At 43.2% G+C, this 20,973-nt stretch overlaps 1 protein-coding gene across 1 annotated transcript in view; it reads right to left on the reverse strand.

The window, feature by feature from the left end:
• PTPRT (protein tyrosine phosphatase receptor type T) overlaps positions 1–20,973 on the reverse strand; it is a 1,006,957-nt gene that overhangs the window by 167,404 nt on the left and 818,580 nt on the right. Inside the window, exon 13 of the mRNA XM_046677949.1 lies at positions 16,836–16,872. Within this exon, the coding sequence (XP_046533905.1) occupies positions 16,836–16,872 (37 nt within the window). The remainder of the gene's footprint in view (positions 1–16,835; positions 16,873–20,973) is intronic.

Genomic DNA, 20,973 nt, shown 5'->3' on the forward strand with positions numbered 1-20,973 from the left:
ACTGAAGAACCGAATTTTAAAATTTATTTCATTTTGACTAATTTAATTTTTTTTCTGTTTTTTTTGGTGAGGAAGATTCACCCTGAGCCAACATTTGCTGCCAATCCTCCTCTCTCTTTCTCTCTTTTTTTTTTTGATTGAGGGAGATTAGCCCTGAGCTAGCATTGGTGGCAATCTTCCTCTGTTTTGTATGTGGGTTGGCACCACAGCATGGCTGATGAGTGGAGTAGGTCTGTGCCCAGGATCCGAACCTGCAAACATGGGCTGCCGAAGTGGAGCACACGGAAATTTAACCACTTGGCCATGGGGCCAGCCTCCTCAACTAATTTAAATTTTAAAACTGAAGCAGTGTAAAGTATGTTTACTTGTTAAACACAACGTTTATTTTTTTAGAATTACATTTCATTTTAACTGTTTAAAATTTAGCATATGAACTGAGAAGTGCTGCAAGTGTAAAATTCACACCAGATTTCAAAGACTTAGTGCAAAAAAGAATGTAAAATTTCTTTCATTAGTAATTTTTAAATATTGATTACATGTTAAAGTGATAATATTTCGTATACATTGGGTTAAGTAAAATAAATCAAATTAATTTCACCTGCTGTTTTTTACTGTTTAAATATGACTCTAAAAAAACTTAAAATCGCATACATGGCTCAAATTCTATCTATTGATCAGTGCAACTCTGGAGGTTTTCCACAAGGGGTGCTGTTGCCCCTCAGGGGACATTTGGCCACATCTGGAAATACATTTGGTTATCATAACTGGGGAATAAAGTGCTACTAACATCTAATGGGTAGAGGTCAGAGATGCTGCTAAACATCCTACAATGCACAGCACAGCCCCTCACAACAAACAATTACCCGTCCCCAAATGTCACTAGTGCCAAGTTGAGAAACCCCGCCCTGAAGCATGAATTCCTTGAAGGAAAGGCCAGTAAGTCAGAGAGAGCTGAAGAGCCAGTTGGCAGTAGCTGAGCGAAAAAGTTACAGCTGTTATCACATTTGGTTCTCCTGATTAACCATGGCCTTGGGTGTCATCAGCTGTCCCCAGAGGAAGCGAATGAAGCCCGGAGAAGAGAAACAACTTGCCCAGGATCTCCAAGCCAGAAAGTGGCAGAGCTGAGAGCTGAACTCAGACTCAACTCTGAGTGCCAGCCTGCCCCAGCTACAGGGTGCGGTTCTGCCGTCCTCCAAGTTGGTGCTGATACGAAAAGAGGCTGCCTGTGCTCCCCATCTAATAGCCCCATCATTCAGATCCGGGCAGTTACTATTTACATCAGCCATTATTGCTCCCGGGGGTTGAGCATTAACAAAACCCCTTTGAAAGGGACAGCCTGCTCAAAGAGAAACACTTGTGGGCACCTCACCCATCAAACGAGGCTGAGGAAATAAATGCAACACAATGAAATAAACCTGTCAGAGGAGGAACATTCAGATGCCTCAGAAGGCAAGAGGTAAGAACAAATGTGCCTGATATGGGATTGGCTCTGTTTAAAGAAAACATTATCAGACAGCTCGACTTGAATTGAGCCAGGGTACAACGGCCCAGCAGAAATGGAGCTGCTCATACATACTCGAGAAGAGCATCGTTTCTCAATAAACTGGGCGTGGGCACAGTGGCGAGAGTCACTTTCCTCTCACTGTCACCATGCATCCCTCTGCAACTCCTTATGGCAAATGGTGCACCCTAGGGGGTAAGCATTATTATTCCCATTTAACAGATAAGAGAAGGAGATCTATATCCTTAACAGATAGGAGAACAGATCATTGCGTTTAAGGGAGTTGTCCAGGACAAATGGCAGACCTGGGATCATAGCCAGATCTACTCATTTCCTAAGCACAGACATGCTAGGTCAACTTCTTCCCCAACCTCAGACCACAGCTCAGTTATCACTTCCCCTGGCAAGCACTCCCTTAGATCGAGGTGTGTTTGTTTATTTTGAACACCATATACTTCTCCTTTGTACCGCCACTCACAGTTGCAGGTGTACATTTATTTTGGTAGTTTTTTGACTAAGAGCTCTGTCTCCTCCCAGAAAGGCATAGGAATATATCTTCTTTAGCTCATTATTATATCCTTCAGTGCCCAGAACAGTGCCTGGCACATAGTAGGTACTTTGCAAGCATTATTAGAATGGATGAATGGATGAGTGGATAGATGGAGGGAGGGAGAGATGAGTGGGTGGATAGATGGGTGGGTGGGGTGGAGGGACTGCCAGTTCCTCTCTGGTGCACCTGGCCTAGAGGACCCACTGAGTGTAGGCCGCTCTCGCTCCCCTCCCACCCACCCAGGGCTCTAGTGATCACCTGTGGTGAGGAGGCAGAGTGGAGTCCCCGGGGTCACCTGGGCGCTGCCCATTGGTGCTGACCACAAGGAAGCCAGTCCCCAGGCAGCATGCAGAAGAGAAGGAGAGAAAGAAACACACATGAAAACGTGCAGTACGGTGAACAAAACTGCAATTTTTGTGGCTCTGAAGAGCTCACGCTAGAACAAAAGAACATCATGATCTAACAAAACAGAGCCCGAAATAGATTTTCAAAAATGAAACAAGAACAAGAGTCACCATTTATCAAGCACCCACGACATGCCAGGTACTCTGCCAGGCACTTCACATACAATATTTCCAAGACTTAGAACAACCCAGAAAGGTCAGTATTATTATAAATGACCCATCATCCTTCTACCCAGACGTCTTCTCCCCTAGTTGTCCCTTTCTTAGTAAATGATGCTGCCACCCATGTAGCCACGGAGTCTGGAAACCTAGGCGTCATCCTTTACCCCTCTTTTTTACTCCCACTTCTAATCACTCAGCACGCCTTGTTAATTCTATTCCAGAAAAGTTCTTGAAGCTTCCCCCTTCTCTCCGACTTCATTTCCACTTGGTTCAAGCCACCCTCACGTTTCACTTGGGTTATGTAAGCAGCCTCCACTCTTGCCCCCTTTCAATCCATTCTCCACCCGTCGGTTGAAATGCGTCAGTGGCCCCATTGTTCTAAGGTAAACTTCAAACCCCCTCGCCCAGCTCACAGGCCCTCACTGATGAGTCCCTTGCCTGCCTCTCCAGCCTCTCTCCACAACCACCACCACACACTACCCTCTGCCCCAAGCACAATAAACTCATTTCCAGCATCAACAGTCCCCCACCTTCTTGGCTGTAGGCCTTACTTAGGCTTGTCACATTGTGTGGGCATACACCTTCCTGCCTCTTCACCTGATGACACCCTCTCATCCTGCAGGTGTCAGCTGAGAACTCCTTCTCTCTGGGGAGTCTTTCGTATCTCACTATGTATGGGACAGATGCCCCTCCTATGTCTTCCCATGACACCCTAGTGTTCCCTTCTCGTAGCAATAACCTCACCTGAGCTGCCTTCCCTCAATTCTGAACCTCCTTAAGGCAGTCACTGTGTCTCATTTACTAGTGCACTGCTGTGGCCTTGCCTCAAATATTTGTTGAATAAATGATTGAATGAGTGAAGGAATGATGAACCAGAAAATTGATATAACTTGCTCAAGGTCACAGAACCAGTAACTGACAGAGACAGTCATCAAACCCTGTTTTGCATGACTTTAATGCTCCTTCCCTTTCAAACCCACCACTTGTCTCTCTAAAGAAAATGAACAAAAGGCAGGAAGGTGCCCTATGCTTGGTCAAAGGCTGCACTGTCTCTCTAGCGATTCATCAATGAAACTGCATCAAATCCTGATGCAAAATGCAGAGAAAAGTAGGGCATTCCAGACCAACTGATAAACAGGAAACACAAAACTTCAAAAATTTACACAAATACCAAGGTTGATCAACAGTCACGAAACACTATAAACTAAACCATCAGTCAACACTAATCATAATTCACCTCCCTTAAAGGTATGGGGAACTTTGCCATTTTTGAAGCACATTCTCAGTCAGAGGTCAGCAAACTATGGCTGGCGGGCCAAGCCTAGCCTCCCACCGACTTTTCTGTGTATCCACAAGCTAAGAATGGTTTTTACATTTTTAAATAGCTGGGAAAAAATAAAAAGAAGAGTAATATCTTGTGACACATGAAAATTATATAAAATTCCAAAGTCAGTGTCTATAAATAAAGTTTTATTGGAACACAGCCATGTTCATTTTATAGGGATTATCTACGGCTGCTTTTGCGCTGCAACGACAAAGTTGAGTAATTGTGACACAGACCATATGGCTGGCAAAGCTGAAAACATTTACTATCTGGCCCTTTACAGAAAAGTTTGCCAACCCCTGTTCTGAGTGGCTATTTTTACTAATTTTTTTCCCAGCCTTTTGAGGTAGGCAAGATGAGGACTGTTGGCCTCACACATCAGGAAAAGAAATAGAAGGCTTGAGAGAAGAGATGGCTCCTGTGTTCTTACCTGGCCTCTTTTGGCAGCCTCCACCTGTTCCATGCTCCTGTGTTCCACCCCTGTTCTTGCCTCAGTCCCCCTTTTCTAAGCTGTAATTAGGGTGGCCTTAGTGACAAAGGCAGTCTGTTTAAGCTCCTCCAAGGGCTCCCACCGTCTCAGGACAAGGTTCATGTACACACTATGGGGCCACACAGAGTCCCTAGTGTCCTGCTCTTGCTTACCGCTTCAGCCTCACTTCTGATCACTCCTAGCTTCCTCCGGTCGCATCTGCATTCTAGCCATTGTTCCTTTCCTTGTCCCATTCAAGTTCAGTGGCAAGCTCTCTTGCCCCCAGTGATTTGCACATGCTGCTTTCTCAGCTCAGAAAACCTCTCTGTCTTACTCTCCAACCTGGTTCAATATGATTATTGTCACTCTTCTTTCAAAACTTGTCTCAGTTCTTTCAAAACATATCTGAGAATGCGTACCCTAAATTGATTTGTTTCCCTTCTCTGTGCTCCCACAGCATCCTGAATTTACCTTCATCATAGGCCTTATCATACTGTATTGATACAATTTATCTATTTGTTGGCTCCCCCGCTAGCCAGAACCTGTTGAGTGCTTATTATAAGCCAGGCATTGCACTAAGCACTTTATATGTAATAACTCATGAAATTCTTACATTGGCCCCATGAAGTAAGTGGTTATTGTCATTGATTCATAGATGGGGAAACTGAGACACAGAGCAGTTAACTACCTTTTCCAGCCTAGAACCAAAGACTGTGCAAATCCAAAGATGATGTTCTTAACCTCTAGGGACTGAGGGACCATATATCAATACTAAGTTGCACTCAATAAATGTTTATTGAAAAGTAAGTGAATACATGAAATTCTGGTTTGGCATTTTTTACTTACTGGCTGTGTCACTTGGAAAGTTACATACATTTCTAAGTTTCAATTTCTCTATCTATAAAATGAGGATAATAATAAGCACTTCATGATGTTCTTTTAAGGATCAAATGGAAAACAGTTAAAGCCTCAGTTCAGCTGGCAGGTCCAGAGGAGGTGCCTCCCCACCCTACCACCTACATTACAACTCTGCTTAGCAGGAATGCTCAGTGATGAGGGGTAGGAACAGCGGTACAGCTGGACAGGGGCAGGGATGGGGAGAGGTTTTTCTAGTGGGTGGAGCAGCAGAAGATAAGTGATCGATCATGGGTCTCACCAGGACTCAAAGGGAGGTAGAAATCCAAAAAGGACTCAAATGTCTCATGCTAGAGATGACTAGTGTTTACCAATGCCTGGCTCATCTCTCCTTCTTAGACACACGGAAGAATTCGAGTCTCATCAAGGCCATGTAAGTGGAAGCGACATGCGTCATTTCCAAGTGAGATATTTAAGATCCAGATTACTATGTTCATACTTTCTCTTCCCCTGCTATGGAGTACTTTGAAGCCACATACATTCTGGATGGCATACAACAAAGAAATCTTTGTGGTATTAAACTACTGAGATTTGGATATTAATTTTTTTGCAGCAAAAGCTAGCCTATCCTGACTAATCCAGCAGAAGAAAAGGTGGTAGTCCCTTGCTCTCCCCTCTATCACCTGGTCCCCCATCACATGGCTTTTTTAATGGAGGATTCATGACCCTGTTCTCTTCACAGTTTCTAGGACCTGTCCATACATATATATACCACCCCATAAAGAAAACACTGAGACCATGCAAAGAAGAAGGAGGTCAGCGTACTAGATGCCTCAGACTTCTTTTCTGACTTTTATTCCCTTCTAAAGCAAGGAAAGATGAGTATATAGAGATACTGATTGGCTAAAGATGGCATTGGAGCAGATAAGGTTGAAGAAAAACTAATTTCTTGGCTTATTAACTTCAGCATGTTGTGGAAGTGTAGAAAGCCAAGGGCTTGGTGAGGCACCTCACATTCTGCCCCAGATCCCAGGACTTAGCTGGGACACCGCCGAGGATAGGACAAGGACCCATCACACCCGACAGATTCCACAATCAACTATTACTGGAAAAGAGGCATGGGAAGGAGTTAACAAATAGGAGACAGGGCACCCTAACAGTGGCCTAGAGAATCCCACTCAATCTATGGTTGTGACAAGATTCAAAATGGTGCCATGGAAATGCCAGGAGTGCTGGAGTTAGATCTGAGCTACAATTCTGAGGGACCTTGAGCTCTTTGTTTAACCCTTCTGAGCCTACACTGTTTCCTTTCTTGAGTAAGGCTAATAATGATGACCACTATTCATTTAGTGCATAATACATGCCATGTTTTACTTCTGTCATTGCACTGTAAACTCATTTCACATACATAGCCCTGTGACTGGCACACAATAAGTGGTTAATTTTTGCTAATCCTCTCCAACTTTGACACTACATTGAAACCCGAAAACCCCATCAGAGAAGGCTCTGATGAAGCTTTACTCTTTTTATTTCTAACTCTTATCTTCAGTCTACCCCAATTTTCCCCCTTCCCTGATCCCCAATTTTAAAAGGCTTCCTATTCCTTTTGTAAGATGCAACTGCTTTGGAACAACAGATTTGAGCTAAAGTCAATCAGGTGTCTCAGGTCAGTAGATAATTCTCATTTCTAGTTTAGAGGGATGAACTGGGACTCCCCAAGGACACGTTTGAAGGACAAGAGTTGGTCTTGGCTTTTGTTTTCCTGGACTCTATTGCATCAGCTTTGTCTTCCTGAGTGGAGTGTGGAGAGTATTTGTGTGGGCGGTGGGGGGAAGTTTGAGCAAATGTAGAGAGTAGAGGGTAGGCAAAGGACAGAAGAAGACTAGAGAGATGGACCAGCCGTTGTAGCAAGAAAAATATTGAAGAAATGGTTGAGATATTTGAAGGTCATCTTTACTATCATTATTTCATGGGGTACTTATGACACAATCCTCTTCCTCCATCTTGTCACAAAACCTTCAGGAAAATCCACATTATTCCACTGGCATTTTAGGGCCTAGAAGACTCTGGACCAGAGCAAAGGGGCCAAGGGTCCAGGAGACCTTGTTACACTTAAGTAATTCTGAGAACCCCCAGCAGGGACAATTTATCTCATTGGGCTTGGCCAGGGAAGAACAGCACTACCCAACCTCAACCCCCAAACACACACCCTGGGCTTTCCCCTCTGAAAGTCTGGCAGGATTTCTAAGGATGGAACAATAACCAAGAGTTTTTGATAGACTGGCTCGCTATAGTCTTGCCTCTCACAAGTGATCCTTCATTACGGCCCCTACTCCAGCTGCATAGCTGGATTTGGGCATCTTGGGGTTCTGGGTCTCTCCTGAAATTGCTGGGCAGATGATGAGAAAGGAAAAGTGCCATAGTCAAAAGCTAGCAAGTACATGAGCAAAATTCTATACTCAGTCAATAAAAATATATTATTGCTATTTAGGGTCTCATCTAAGCACAACAACCTATAGGAGAAGAGGTTAAATGCTGAAAGCTGAGGCCAGCATCGTTCCTGTCCCCTCTCAGCTTCTGCACTTTGAATCTAGCCTGAGTCCATTTGATAAATGCCTTATTTGTAGAATTGTATGAGAAGTGACTAGAGTCCAGGCTTTGGCTTTCTTCCTTAGAGAAGAGCAGAGAGAGGATATGTACTTAGTAGGCCTGGGTCTCCAGGTCTCATATCAAAGAAAGTCTAGAAGAAGGAAGGAAGGAAGCTCAAGGTGTTTATCATCTGTTACTTCTTGACTTTTTACATGCAATATCAAATAATCAGGAGAAAGAACTAATGATCTTAAGCCTAAAAGTGAAGTGATAGACTCATAGAGGTTGTGACTTGTGTGAGGTCAAATGGTTAAGTTTTGGGCACGGGATTTGAATCCAGGTGAGTCTTATTCCCCATTATTCTATGCAACCCCTCAAGGCAGCTTTATATAAGACAGAACCTTCCATATAGAATTCCATCAATGGAGGAAGAGAAGGCAGGCAGTTGGCATTTCCTATCTGATAGCAGACAATTCCTGTATCTCGCTTGGCTTCTCACACCACCTGTAGCATGTTATTCTTATGGATAAGGGAGCTGTGGACACATCACTCTCCTTCTCAGCCCCAGTCTTAGCATCTGTAAAATGAGGGCATCTCACTGGAGAATGGCTATTTATTGTTCCTGCCAGTCTCTGCAGGGGTGAGAATCCATTATGAAGAGAGGAAAGAAAATGTTGGATGAAATGCTCTACCTCAGGCTCAGTCATTATAAAAAGAAGCGACATTTACAAAAGATCATCACCCATACCTCTTGCCTGTTGCCAGCGGGACAGTGGTTTTAGTCCATCACTGCCACCAGGCGGCATGGAACTACTGGTGACACTGGACCCTCATCTCATGCTTCATGGCTCTGGAGTTCAGCTTTCAGCACCTTCTCTGAAGGGGTTGTTTTACTGGGATCGTTAGAGAGTGTTTACTAGATTAAAACTGTGGCTGTCTTCTGCAAAGCAACTCTGCAAATGGCTTTATGGGTTTCTGGATTTATTTTGTCTCAGTGACTCGGCTCAGTTTGCAAATCAAATCAAAGCTGATTTTTCTAACTGCCACTTGGGCACACCCAGCCGGAGTCTGCAGAGCCAGCTGTGTTCCCTTGATGGCTGATGCTGGAGATGGGAGTGCTACTGCCTGCTGGTGGGCAGAGAAGTCCCAAGGGGGAGAAGGCAGACAAGCAAGTACCTGCTTGACTCTAATCTGGGTGGAGGAGCAAGTCAGAGGAAGCAAATTTTATTTTCTGGAAGGAGAAAAGCAGACGGGATCTATGTGGTCTCAAAGACTGAATGGCAGGAATCACAGGGAGCCAATTTATACTCATGATATTGAGCTGCCTCCAACTGAAGTGTCCAATGGTAGAAGGAACTCCCTGGGAGTTGTGAGGTCCCTGTCACAGCAATTACCCAAGCAGAGCCTAGTTGGCCTTTTCATTATTGGGGGTTGTAGTTCACATACTTGATCCCTACCTCTAACACTTTTACTCCTACCTTCCAAGAGAACAGTTCTGACAAGTAGCTTGTATTTGAAACGATGGTGCCATGGAAGAATGACTTGTTAGCCAGCCAGTCATCCATCCGTCTACCTATCCCTCTATCTATCCACTGAGTCATCCGTTGATTGATTGATTGATTGATTGATCTATCTATTCATTCATTTGTCCACTTGTTCATTCAGTATATTTTATTGAGCACCAATGTATGCTAGAATCTGGGGACACAAAAGTGCTCAAAATAGGTGCATTCCTTTCACTTACTTCACTTAGAATCTAGCTGGGAGATAGATATTAAACATGTAAGGAACAAAAATATACCTATATTTGCCAATCATGATGAATGATATAAAAAAAGTGCAAGTATTATGAGAGTGGAAAATATTGGGAAGATACATTAGATTGGAGGTCAGGATGGTCCTTCTGAGGAAGTGGGATTTAAGCTGCAGTCTGAAAGATGTATATCTGCTAAGTAGACACATATGGTAGCCAGATGATTTCAGGCAGAGGGGGCAGATGAGCAAAGGCACTGAGGTAGGAAGGAGCTTGATGTGTTTGAAGAATTGAAAGACCAGCGTGTTGGAGTGTAGCGAATAAGAGGATAGAAGCCTGGATGAGACTGGAGGGTAGGAAGGGGCCAGATCATGTAGGCAAGCCTAGTGGAGGCAGGGCCTGTGGGTAAGAGCAGGCAGCAAAGTAAATGAGTACATGAAGGGAGTCAGGGGAAGACAGACAGGAGAATCAGTGGGCAAGGGGGCTTAGATGGAACTGGAATTAGTTTCTGGAAGAGAAACTGACCAGTATGGTTCTAGAACTGAACCTCTAGGTCAGAAACCATTTTCCCTTGGCCTGCCCTGTCCCAGTCAGAAGGGCATGAATTGAGAGACTCGGTACATCCTTGAGCAGCTGCAGCCCAGGGCATCTTCCACCAGATGGGATGATCATCTCCCAAGGAAAGGGTTGTCTTCTCTCCCACAGCACTTTGGAAGTCTAACTCTCCAAGTTTTCACACGATCCAGTTTCCCAAGGGTCACTTTTGAGCATGTTCAGCTTACATCTTCAACTTGGTGCCTAAATGGAGTCCATCCCCCATCTACCGAATGTAGGATAAACATTATTTAATGGGTCTAAGTGCAACTCCCTCTTAATGCCCTTTCTCACTGTTCCTGTTTTAACTATAAGAACTAAACCTAATTTCTAAGTTGATCTTTTTTGCTCGCTGAATTTCTACTGCCTTCCCTTCAAAGTCCGAATAATGGTTTCCTGTTTCTAACCCAAAACTTAATGTTTGTTGACCCACTGGCTGCAGCTTTCTCTCTACAGCTCTGAGCAGATTCCCAGAGCCAGAGTTGTGCCTAGCAAAGGGCTTTTACAATTTTCTTTCAGCTCTTTTATTTGAGCAATTCAATTACCTTTTTGCTTTCCCACAACCCAGTGATGAAATACATCCCCTATATAATAGGAGCTCTGTATAGATGCTGTTGGTGCTACTTGCAAATCCCCTTTTCAGGTTGGTGTGTCACCCGACAGCTACTGTGAGTGTTGAAGCTAAGGGTTTACACCTGTGACTTCTCCAGAGACTTGTGCAAAGCTCAGGGGTACCATTTCCTCTGGAGCCACCCAAGAGATGGAGGGGAGAGGGGAGGGTGAGGGAAGGGGGAAGAGCAAAGACCGCTTGTTATGGGGGAGGAGGTAGAAACCCTGGTCTTCTTGCCTCAGGCAGTACGACTTTGGAGAAATTTACACGCCACCCTGGGTTTAGCCTAGGCTTGACTTCATCTGAGAAAACTTTCTTGCTCAGCCTTTTTTCATTCCCCATCCCACTTTCCTCTCTCACTTACAGATTTCTTCTGAGAACCCTCCCTCAGTACATCACATGCACCCAAATCCTTGCCTCAGGATCTGCATCTAGAGAACCTGTCTTAAGAGGAGCTCCCATTAGTTTTTACCTGCTCCTTGATAAACTCTACTTCCCCATTATGGTTGAACTCATGTTCTGACTCCTCTAAATCTCCAGTCAAAGTTAATAATAGCCAACCCCTGACTGAGGAATAACATAAAAAAAATGTGACTCTGGGGCAGTGACCCCAAGTGATCATCGATGAAAAGGAATGCCTTCAGAGCTTTTCAGATAAGCCTGTCCTGATCCTAGAATTAACCCCTGTACTAGCAAATACCAAACTCCCACTCCATAGTCTCTTAGCCATGCCTTCAATCTGAGGTTCTGCCCAGGCTCTGTAAGTAAATACTGCCCCCTGGTGGTATGTGAGCCCACCCACTAGATCCTCTCCAAACTCAAGGGGCGTGGGCCGGGGTCTAGGGAGCTGACTCTTCTCAGAGCTTGAGGTCCTGAGTCAGCTGGCCTCCCAAATCTCCCCCATGCTCTAGGCACTATGCGATTCCCAGTGTTAGTTGTGAAGGGATGGGGAGGGATGGGGAGCCACAAAGTCTCCTACACTGCGCCAGTCCCAGAGGAGCAGAGCTCCAGACAATGGCCAGGAACACACATGCCATTACTGTCTGGGGCTTTGGCACTGTTACTGTCAGTCCCCATTCAGTATATTTCGTTTCTCTTTGGAAGCACTGACCACAATCATAACTCCACCATTATCTGTAACAATCATTCACTTAATGTCTGTTTCCACACTAGACTCCTTGAGGACAGGAAGCATGACTTCTGGTTCACCATGAACACCCCAGTTCCTTTCAAGGTGCCTGGCTCGTAGATGCTCAATGAGTGAGCTGCCTAAGTGGAGGAAATAATAGTAATCAACAATAACAAAAAATTTTTTCCAAAACACTTTGCAGTAAATAAAACACCTTTAAGTATATTGTATCATTTGATCCCCATAACAAACTGGGTGGTAAAGGTCTTATGTGCTGGAGAGGGCTTGCACCGGCTCACTGAGTCAGTTGTAAAACATTCGGGAATTTTTTGCAAGGCAGTTGTTAAACCATTGGTTATTTGAAATTGGACATAGTGGGGATATTTACACCCTGGAGATTGACAAAGACTACAAATAAGAGCTCTTCTTTTACAAAGAGCACGTTTGTCAGCAAGTCACTGGCAGTGGGTACATTAAAAAATACTCTGTGAATAGATAAAGAAGATATGGTGTATATATATATATATATATATATATATATATATACACACACACAATGGAATACTACTCAGCCATAAAGAAGACAAAATTGTCCCATTCACAACAACGTGGATGGACCTTGAGGGTATTATGTTAAGCGAAATAAGTCAGACAGAGAAAGACAAACACCATATGATTTCACTCATATGTGAAAGATAAACAAACACATGGACGAAGAGAACAGATTAGTGGTTACCAGAGGGGAAAGGGGTTGAGACTGAGCACAGAGGTAAAGGGGAACATTTATAAAGCGACTGACAAATAATAAAGTACAACTGAAATTTCACAATGTTATAAACTATTGTGACCTCAATAAAAAACCCCAAAAAAATAAATAAATAAAAGAAATACAACACAGAAACTTGGTTAATAAAAAAAAATATTCCATGAATAGGTACATAAGGATCACTTTAAATATGGTGCCGTTGAGTTTGAGGAAGATTGAGTGAGACCCTCAAAATCTCTGAGCCTTGCTGGAGTGAGATGCTGACGCCAAATGCATTTACTCATTTCAGCAGGTATTTTTGACTGCCAACTATATGCCAGGAGCCACCTGCCATGGCAAAATGTGACTGGCAAATTAGTGGTTCATTAAGACCAAGCAGCTCCTCTCAAACAGCAGTGCTGGGGCTTGCCCCAGGAGGCCCAGCCATGCTCAGGCCCCAGAACCATGACTGGATCAGCAGCTGATGCTCCACCATGATGTAGGGTCCAGAACTGTCCTGCTGCGACAGACCCAGCATCTGATGTGTGGGGATGGTCCTCTGTGTTTACCCCTTGCCCAGCGCTCCTTCCACACAACATGCAGCTCCTCTGCATGAGGCAGCCTCACTCAGTTTTTGGAAAGAACAGGAGCCAAATCTGGTCCTCAGCTCACTGCCAAGGCCCCCTCTGGCAGGGCTGGTTCCTGCTCCTTGCACACTCTTACAAAGCTATTGGGTCACACTGAATGGTGAAGGAGCAGAGGCCTCAATGGGAACCACAGGGACACTGCCCCAACTGCCTGGGTCCAGCTATGGGTTAAACTGTGTCCCCCTAAGTTCATACATTGAAGTCCTAACCCCCAGCCCCTCAGAATGTGACCTTATTGGGTAATAGGGTCTTTGCAGATGTAATTAGTTAAGTTAGGATGGAGTCATACTGGAGTACAATGGCATCTAATCTGACATGACCAGTGTCCTTATAAAAAGGGAAAATTTGGATACAAACACACACACAGGAAGAACGCCATGTGAAGTTGAAGGCAGAGATCAAGATGATACTTCTACAAGCCAAGGAATGCCAAAGATGGCCAGAAACCACCAAAAGCTAGAGGAAAGTCATGGGACAGATCCCTCCCTCACAGCCCTTGAAGGAACCAGCCCTGCTGACACCTTGACCTTGGACTTCTAGGCTCCACAACTATGAGATCATGAATTTTGTTGTTTAAGCCACTCAGTTTGTGGCACTTTGGTATACCAGCCATAGAGAACTAAAACAGGTCCCTTACTTTGCAAATCTTCAAACTGGGCAGCACTACATTAGAGCTTGGGTGACTAACAGCGACATTACAGGCAGACAAGGTTAGAGGCACATGCTGGAGCCAGGTGTAGTATCTAATAGAAAATGCACTGGGCTTCATGTCAGGTCAAAAGGACCCTGAATGAGTGCTCAGGGCTGTTCCATTCTGAGCGGCACCCTCCAGTTCTGTGGGACCCACTCAGGTGACCACAGACACTGCTTGGAATCATGAGGCTCAGGGAGAGGACATTAGCAAATTGCTTCATCACCAGATCACTAGCCTCAAGCCTGCACATATGATCACACTCCAGGAGCTGGAAGACCCATGAGGAAGGTGCCACCATGACAGAGTGGTGGAGGAGCTTGGAGGGAGACAGATGGCCCCTGGAATCTGCCACTGGGACTTTATACCACCCCGATGGTGGTGGGATTCCCAGAACAGTATTTTCCTCTATTAAAAGGAATAGTGTTTTAAGCAAACCCACGAAGAGGGAAATTTGATACATGTAGTTGGGAAAGGGATGGGTCAAATACTGATGCCTGGCCTTAGATCCTTGATCCAAAGTCCTCATGGGCACTGCACAGATTTAGATAGAGCTTGCCTTTAATCAACCCTGGATGCTCCAAGGGTAATGCCAGGCACAGAGTAGACACTAACCAAAGACAGGTTTCCTTCTCTTTCCCTTTTCTCTTCAGTTACCAAGCATCCTTCTTGCCTGATGTAGTACCGACAGAGGATAACTCCCTGACTGTGGCAGACTGGCATTCTGCATTATCCAGCTCTCTGACCCATTCCCAAGTGCTACCAGAGCCCTGAATCTCTGGGACAGCCCTCACTGAGTGGAAAAACAAGGGTGTGGATGCTTGGAATCCACATCTGCCTCTGACTCCTCCGAGCCCTGCCTGGGTTTGGCTAGCTGGGCATTCATCTTCATCCATGAGTTCCTGTCCTTTCACACACCCTGCATGTGCACACACTCCGCTAAAGGAAGACTGTAACCTAATGGTCAAACAAGAGGAGAAATCCTTATGCTAAGGAGAGGGAGAGAGCTCTTCTGCTCTAGTTCTTTAAAGACCACTGCAATTCTCCTGCAGATCAGCAACTCTGGAGAAGCGCGACATGGTGGGCTTCTATGTCTACGAGGACAGCGTGTCTTGAAATCACCAGGAAAGTACGGTTTTAAATATTCTCTCTTGAAGTCCCCACATGTACCTATTGCCTGTCCAGTCACATGTTCCCAACCCTTAGTTCAGAAAATATGATCCAACAAACTACTCTTTAGGAGGCTTTATGTCCTAGAGGGTGTCCTTAGCCTCCCACATACCTCAAGGAGGGCAGAGCTATCACGTCAACCCTTCCTTGTCTAGAGGTCAGGAGCTATAGGGGAGCCAAGCAGCCCCATCCTGGAGAAGCTTTCTCCGTAAGTTCCCTTCCCCTCTGGCTGCCTGTTTAAGCAGGATGCTGCAGACACCCAGCTGTCCTGCTCGCAGTCCAGAGCTCCAGCACTATCCAATTGATGATGTTCTTCCTTCTAGATTATCTGTTTTCTTCAGTGGGAATGTCTGCCAAGGCCTGTGATTTGTATCACTTTTGTTTGCAGGCCATTAATTCTCCTTGTCTCACAAAGAGTATTTTATCTCTTTCTGTCCAGCAGCTTGAGTTTCTGAGAGGGGACAAGTTAGGGACGTGCCAGCCTCTCATGACTTATGTGAAATCAGGGTGAGTTCTTATCACAGTTAGCCCTTAGTGCTCTGTCTTCTCCTTCCTCCTGCATCTTCCCTATTCTGCCTGCATATGGATCTGATTTTCTTCAAAGTTATAAGAGCCATGCGTGATAGGTCTTGGTGCATGTTTTGTCAAATAGCTTTAGATCTCTCTCTCTACGTGTTTTCTCCTCCGCCCACCTGTGTGTTTTCCTCTGTATTTGTGTGCATGTGTGTATATTCACATATGTATATACATACTTGGGTCATCGCGTTTGTTTATAGTTTATACATCTGATTATATGCCTACTTATATTTACAATTGTGATCCCCATGGAAGCAACCTATGAAACTATATATGCTACCAATAAATTCAGGGAACAGACTAGAATTGCCCAATTTTGGTATGTTTATATGATGAGGATAGTTGTTAAAAATATCAATTCTATAACAAAAAGATAAACCTGATTTCTAACTATTCAACCTTGTAATAGGGTAAATGATAACAAACCATTCATTGATTTTTTTTAAAGAGTAATAAACAGAAACATGTACCAATTGAAAGAGCCAGGAAATTCAATTATAATTAGGAAAACAAAAAGTGATGAGCCTGAACAATGCTGCCTTAGTTTTTGGGATAAGTGTTGAAAATGCCAACTACAAAACAATGCAGTGTTTGTTTTCTCATTATTGAAGACACCAAAACTAATCACCTCATTTTTGAAAGCTATGCATCAATTGAATAAAGCACAAAACCCAGAAGATAGATCTAACAGACATGCTTTAAAAAATACCCACATAAACACAGACCTAAATACAATGAAAATATATAGTAGAAGAATATTTGAGTAAATTCATATTCACCACTCCATCTATTAATGCACCAGTTCATGTGTCTATCAATCCATCCATCCATCCATCTATTGATTGAACAAAAACGTTTTGAATCTTACTAAGCTTTCATAGTGTTAGTTATTAATGTATACCCTAGGTATATATTAATCCCTCGATGCAAAGGACTGCAATATAAATTACAATTTTTTCTTATTGTCTTTAGTCATCACTGCCTAAATTTTCCCTTTGCAACTAGAGGGAGAAATACTTAAATAGTTGAAGAATGGCTGAAGACAGACAAGGACATGCCAACATACCTTTCGTAGCCAGACGAACACAGTTGATTTTGGTCTCCTGTGAACAAAAAAGTGATGCTCCAGTTAATTAGCTGTGGGTTTGGTTTGTTATATACATAAAAATTATACACATATATTTGTATATATATCCATGAATATATATTTTTAATTATAATTTTAAATTTGTCCTTTCCATTTTTTCCCCTCAGTGGAATCACCTTCTAATTCTATTTCTTCATTTCTCTTCAGGTTAGATGGATAATTTTTTCCTTTCACTTCCTGGCTCCCATCACCTCATAAGCTTCTTCCTCAGATGGAACCATTTCATGAACATATCAGATACTGCCCAGCACAGAACAACTTTAAGAGTAACACTAAGTGGGTACTCTGTGGCATGCAGTATGCTTCCTTCAGTTGCATAGGTTAGTAGATGGTACCAAAGGCATCCTTGGGAAACTTTGTTATAAACAAGTAAAGCCTCTATATGCACGGACTGAAACAGATGCTTGGCAATAGCCCAGTCAATACGAATGTCTAAGAATCAAACTGCAACGTTCATGTTCAAAAAGTCACTTTGGTCCTGAGATCTCTGGTGGTCCTCATGGTTTTCATGGATAACATTGTGTGTGTGTTTGTGTGGCAATAGAATCTTTGCTGGGTGAACTATCCAGTTATTGTTCGCTGTTCCTCAAGCAGACAGAATCCATGAATTTGTGATGTTGCTGGGCATGCAATAGAGTTACAGAAGAGTGAGCTTAGGAAGAGAATCAGCCTATTTCATCGGGATTGTCTCCCCGGAGATTCCTGGAACCGGTTGAAAATTCCAGTTGACTAAGTTATACCCTCAGCAATGTCTGAATGTAGTGTCGGAATGACAATAAAAGGCAAAGAATGCAAGTGTGTGAGTCCCAAGAATCCGATGTTTGTCTCGCTAATGCTCACTCATAAGGAACCACCGCATCTTGAAGGCACTTGTGTTAGTCAGGACAGAAAAGGTTATGCAGGAGTAATAAAACCCATGAACTTCAGTGGCTAAAAACAGCAAAGGCTTACTTTCCACTCAGCCACATATCTAATGTAGGTGTATGGCTGGGTCTGAGGGGGTTGTGTGGTGGTTTCGGAGATTCTCTATTCATTGTAGTCACTCAGAGACACAAGGCTGGAACCTCCACTTTAACACAAGGCTTCAGTGTTCATTTGAAGAGTCCAACATTCCTAACTAAATGATTTGAATCAGAAGTGACACTTCACTTCTACTCAGGTTTCATTGGCTAGAGCCAGTCATAGGCCTCGCCTAACTTTAGTGATGTGAGGAAACGAAGGCCTCTCTGCACCTAGAAGTGGAGAAGAAATGGTAATGTCCACAGCAGAGTCTATTTCATCTATGTACTTCTCTGAAAGCTAGAAACTGTCACTTCTATTAAACCAAGTAAGACTCCCTGTAATTAACCCCAGTGGTCTTGATTCTATTCCTCAGACTACAGACAGTCTGTCACTGTTTGTATAGGAAAGATGTCTGGATATTGAAAGATGGTTTTCAGGTTCATTAACATTCTTCTTCTTCAGCTCCTCAAGAATCCAAGCCCTTTGAACCATCCTAGCTATTCATCCTGGGACATCCTCCAGTTTGTCCCTCTTAATGAGAAGGGACTAGAACAGGAAGCAACAGTCTACATGTTGTCTGTCAGTATATGATTACCTAGATTATCACTATTTTCTATTTGCCTGACTTACACTGGGCTTCTATTAACAGAACCAACATACAGTTTTTCATTAATCACAACAGATGTGCCATCAACTTTCTCCACCAAAAAAATACCTGCCATAAGCTTGATTCTACATACATAAATGTGACTGCATTTCTGGAATGCGTGTACAGAGTCACATTTACCACTTTTGAGTTCCATCTTCTTTGACGGATTCAATTACTACAGCCTATCATCATATTCTCCACCATCTGCAAGCTTTTGGACATAATTTTTCTCTAACTTCATCCAGATCATTAATATAAGTAATGACCTGGAAAATGCCAATAGTAGAGCTCTGTGGCACCTACTAGAATCTGTCTTCCAGACTGGCATTCATCTGTTCATTAGAATCTTTGGTTGGTTATCTAACTAGTCACTCATCTCGTCAATTGCTTATGCACTCAGATCCTACTGCTGTATTTTTCCACCAAAATAGCTTAAGAATAGGGTCAAATTCACTTCAGATACTGATACTCTTTCTACTGCATTTTCCCAACCTATCAGCCCAAGAACTCTCTTGAAGAGAGAAGGTTGGGTTGACATGACTTTTCTTTGGAACAAGTGTCTCTTATTCTTTATTATTTTTTTTAATGCTGAAAGTTTTTTTAGAATAAATAATTGTTTTATTTTATAAAATGGAAAATGCAGGAATGTTAAAAGAATACAACACATCATGGTTCAAATATATGAAGTATTCATTTGAGGTAATCATATGAAATTTGAAGTGTGCTATATTTCAAGAAAGATTTGCATGTTACTAAGCATTTAAAAATAAATCTTGAAGGAAATATACTGAACCTTAAAAATTATTACACAGTTAATTTGAAGTATAACATACCTGCAGACAAGTATACTAATCTTAAATACTGCTTGCTGAATTTTTCGCAAAGTAAATACACATCTATGACCAGCACTCGGATCAAAACAACCAACATTACCAGCACCTCAGAAGTTTCCTTCATGCTCCCTCTCTGTCACTTCCTCCCCATAAAGGTGAATGCCAACCTGCGTTTTGCGGGAACGTTCTCTTTAAAATGTGTCCCATTAAAGGGAATCCCAGGTAGCCACATGTTTATTTTATTGCCTTGTCTTTCTCATTGGGTCATTTGTGAGAATTTTCTAATTCTCCTCAGAATCATCTTCCCTTCCACAGTTGCGTGCATGACTGTGAGCCATTTCCTAACCTCACCTCCTCCACCTCGCATCTCTTAAAATCTGTTTTCTATAATCCAGAGGGTATGTCCGACTATGTTTAACTCTCCCTGACCCTCACAAACATGACACTGACATATCCACTTTTGCCCAAGTTCCTGATGCCTTTAATTCCATAACCAATTTGTCTTTGTTGGTTTGAATTAGGTACAGAATAACAAAGTCCTGAGTCACTTTCTTGACCTTCTGCGTGGTTGAACTGCTGGCAAGAAAGTCAGGAACATGCTAGAAATTCTGCATCCTATCATATGGGAAGTCTGGCCAGTACACATATACCCAAAGTCCCCCAATCAGTCCAGTAAACAGGAAACGGACACTTTCTTTGTGCCAAGATTGTATAAGGCTTTGGAAAAAGGAAAAACATTTATTGCATTTTCTGTTCTATCTCCACAGTACAATACAATGTCACTTCTCCATCATTTTAACCTCACTCACATCCCACTTGCCACTCCAGACTTGCAAATCTGCACACAGATATACATCATCTTGGGTCAAATATACTGTCCTGTTGTGCTTCTGTTGAGACATGCTTCTACTCAAGGCTCTGCCAGTGCTGTGTAATATTAACTGGCTGTGCAATATTAACAAGTCACTGAACCTCTCTGTGGTTCAATTTCCCCATGACTCAAATGACAGAGAAAGGGGTGGAGAAGGCTACTTTGGTAGGGTAGGCAGGAGATTCTAAGGTTGCTTCAAGTTCTCAAATGCTGAGTCTGGTTTCAGCTACTGGCAGTACTCCTGCTTTCGCAGTACACTGTCTTCTTAGCAGCATTCCCCATCACCCCAGCCCAACAACAAATAGCTTTTTTTCAGTAAGCTATCACCTACTTTATTTCCCAGAATGCCTCACGCCTACTTCGTTATCTTCTTATAACCTCCATTTTGAGACTAGGCCAAGTCTGACTCATTCAGCCATCTATCCATTTATCCATCCATCCATCCATCCATCCATCCTTCAACTATTTACTGAAATTATAGGCTATCTCTCTAATTGAAGGGCTTACAGTGTAGTGTCCAAGGCATCAAGTATTTCCGTAGCTTCTGTTTATTATCCATAAGGACTTAGGTTAAATTGTACTGCCAACCTGATCAAAAAGCCCTAGGTACCTGGATAACACATACAATTCTTACTCTGCTGCCCCATTAGACTCCCTTATTCAGTAGGATGGGGATTTAGCCCTGACCTCACAGTTTTCAAA

The sequence above is a fragment of the Equus quagga genome, chromosome 12, assembly GCF_021613505.1.
Source record: "Equus quagga isolate Etosha38 chromosome 12, UCLA_HA_Equagga_1.0, whole genome shotgun sequence".
NCBI classification, from domain to species: Eukaryota; Metazoa; Chordata; class Mammalia; order Perissodactyla; family Equidae; genus Equus; species Equus quagga.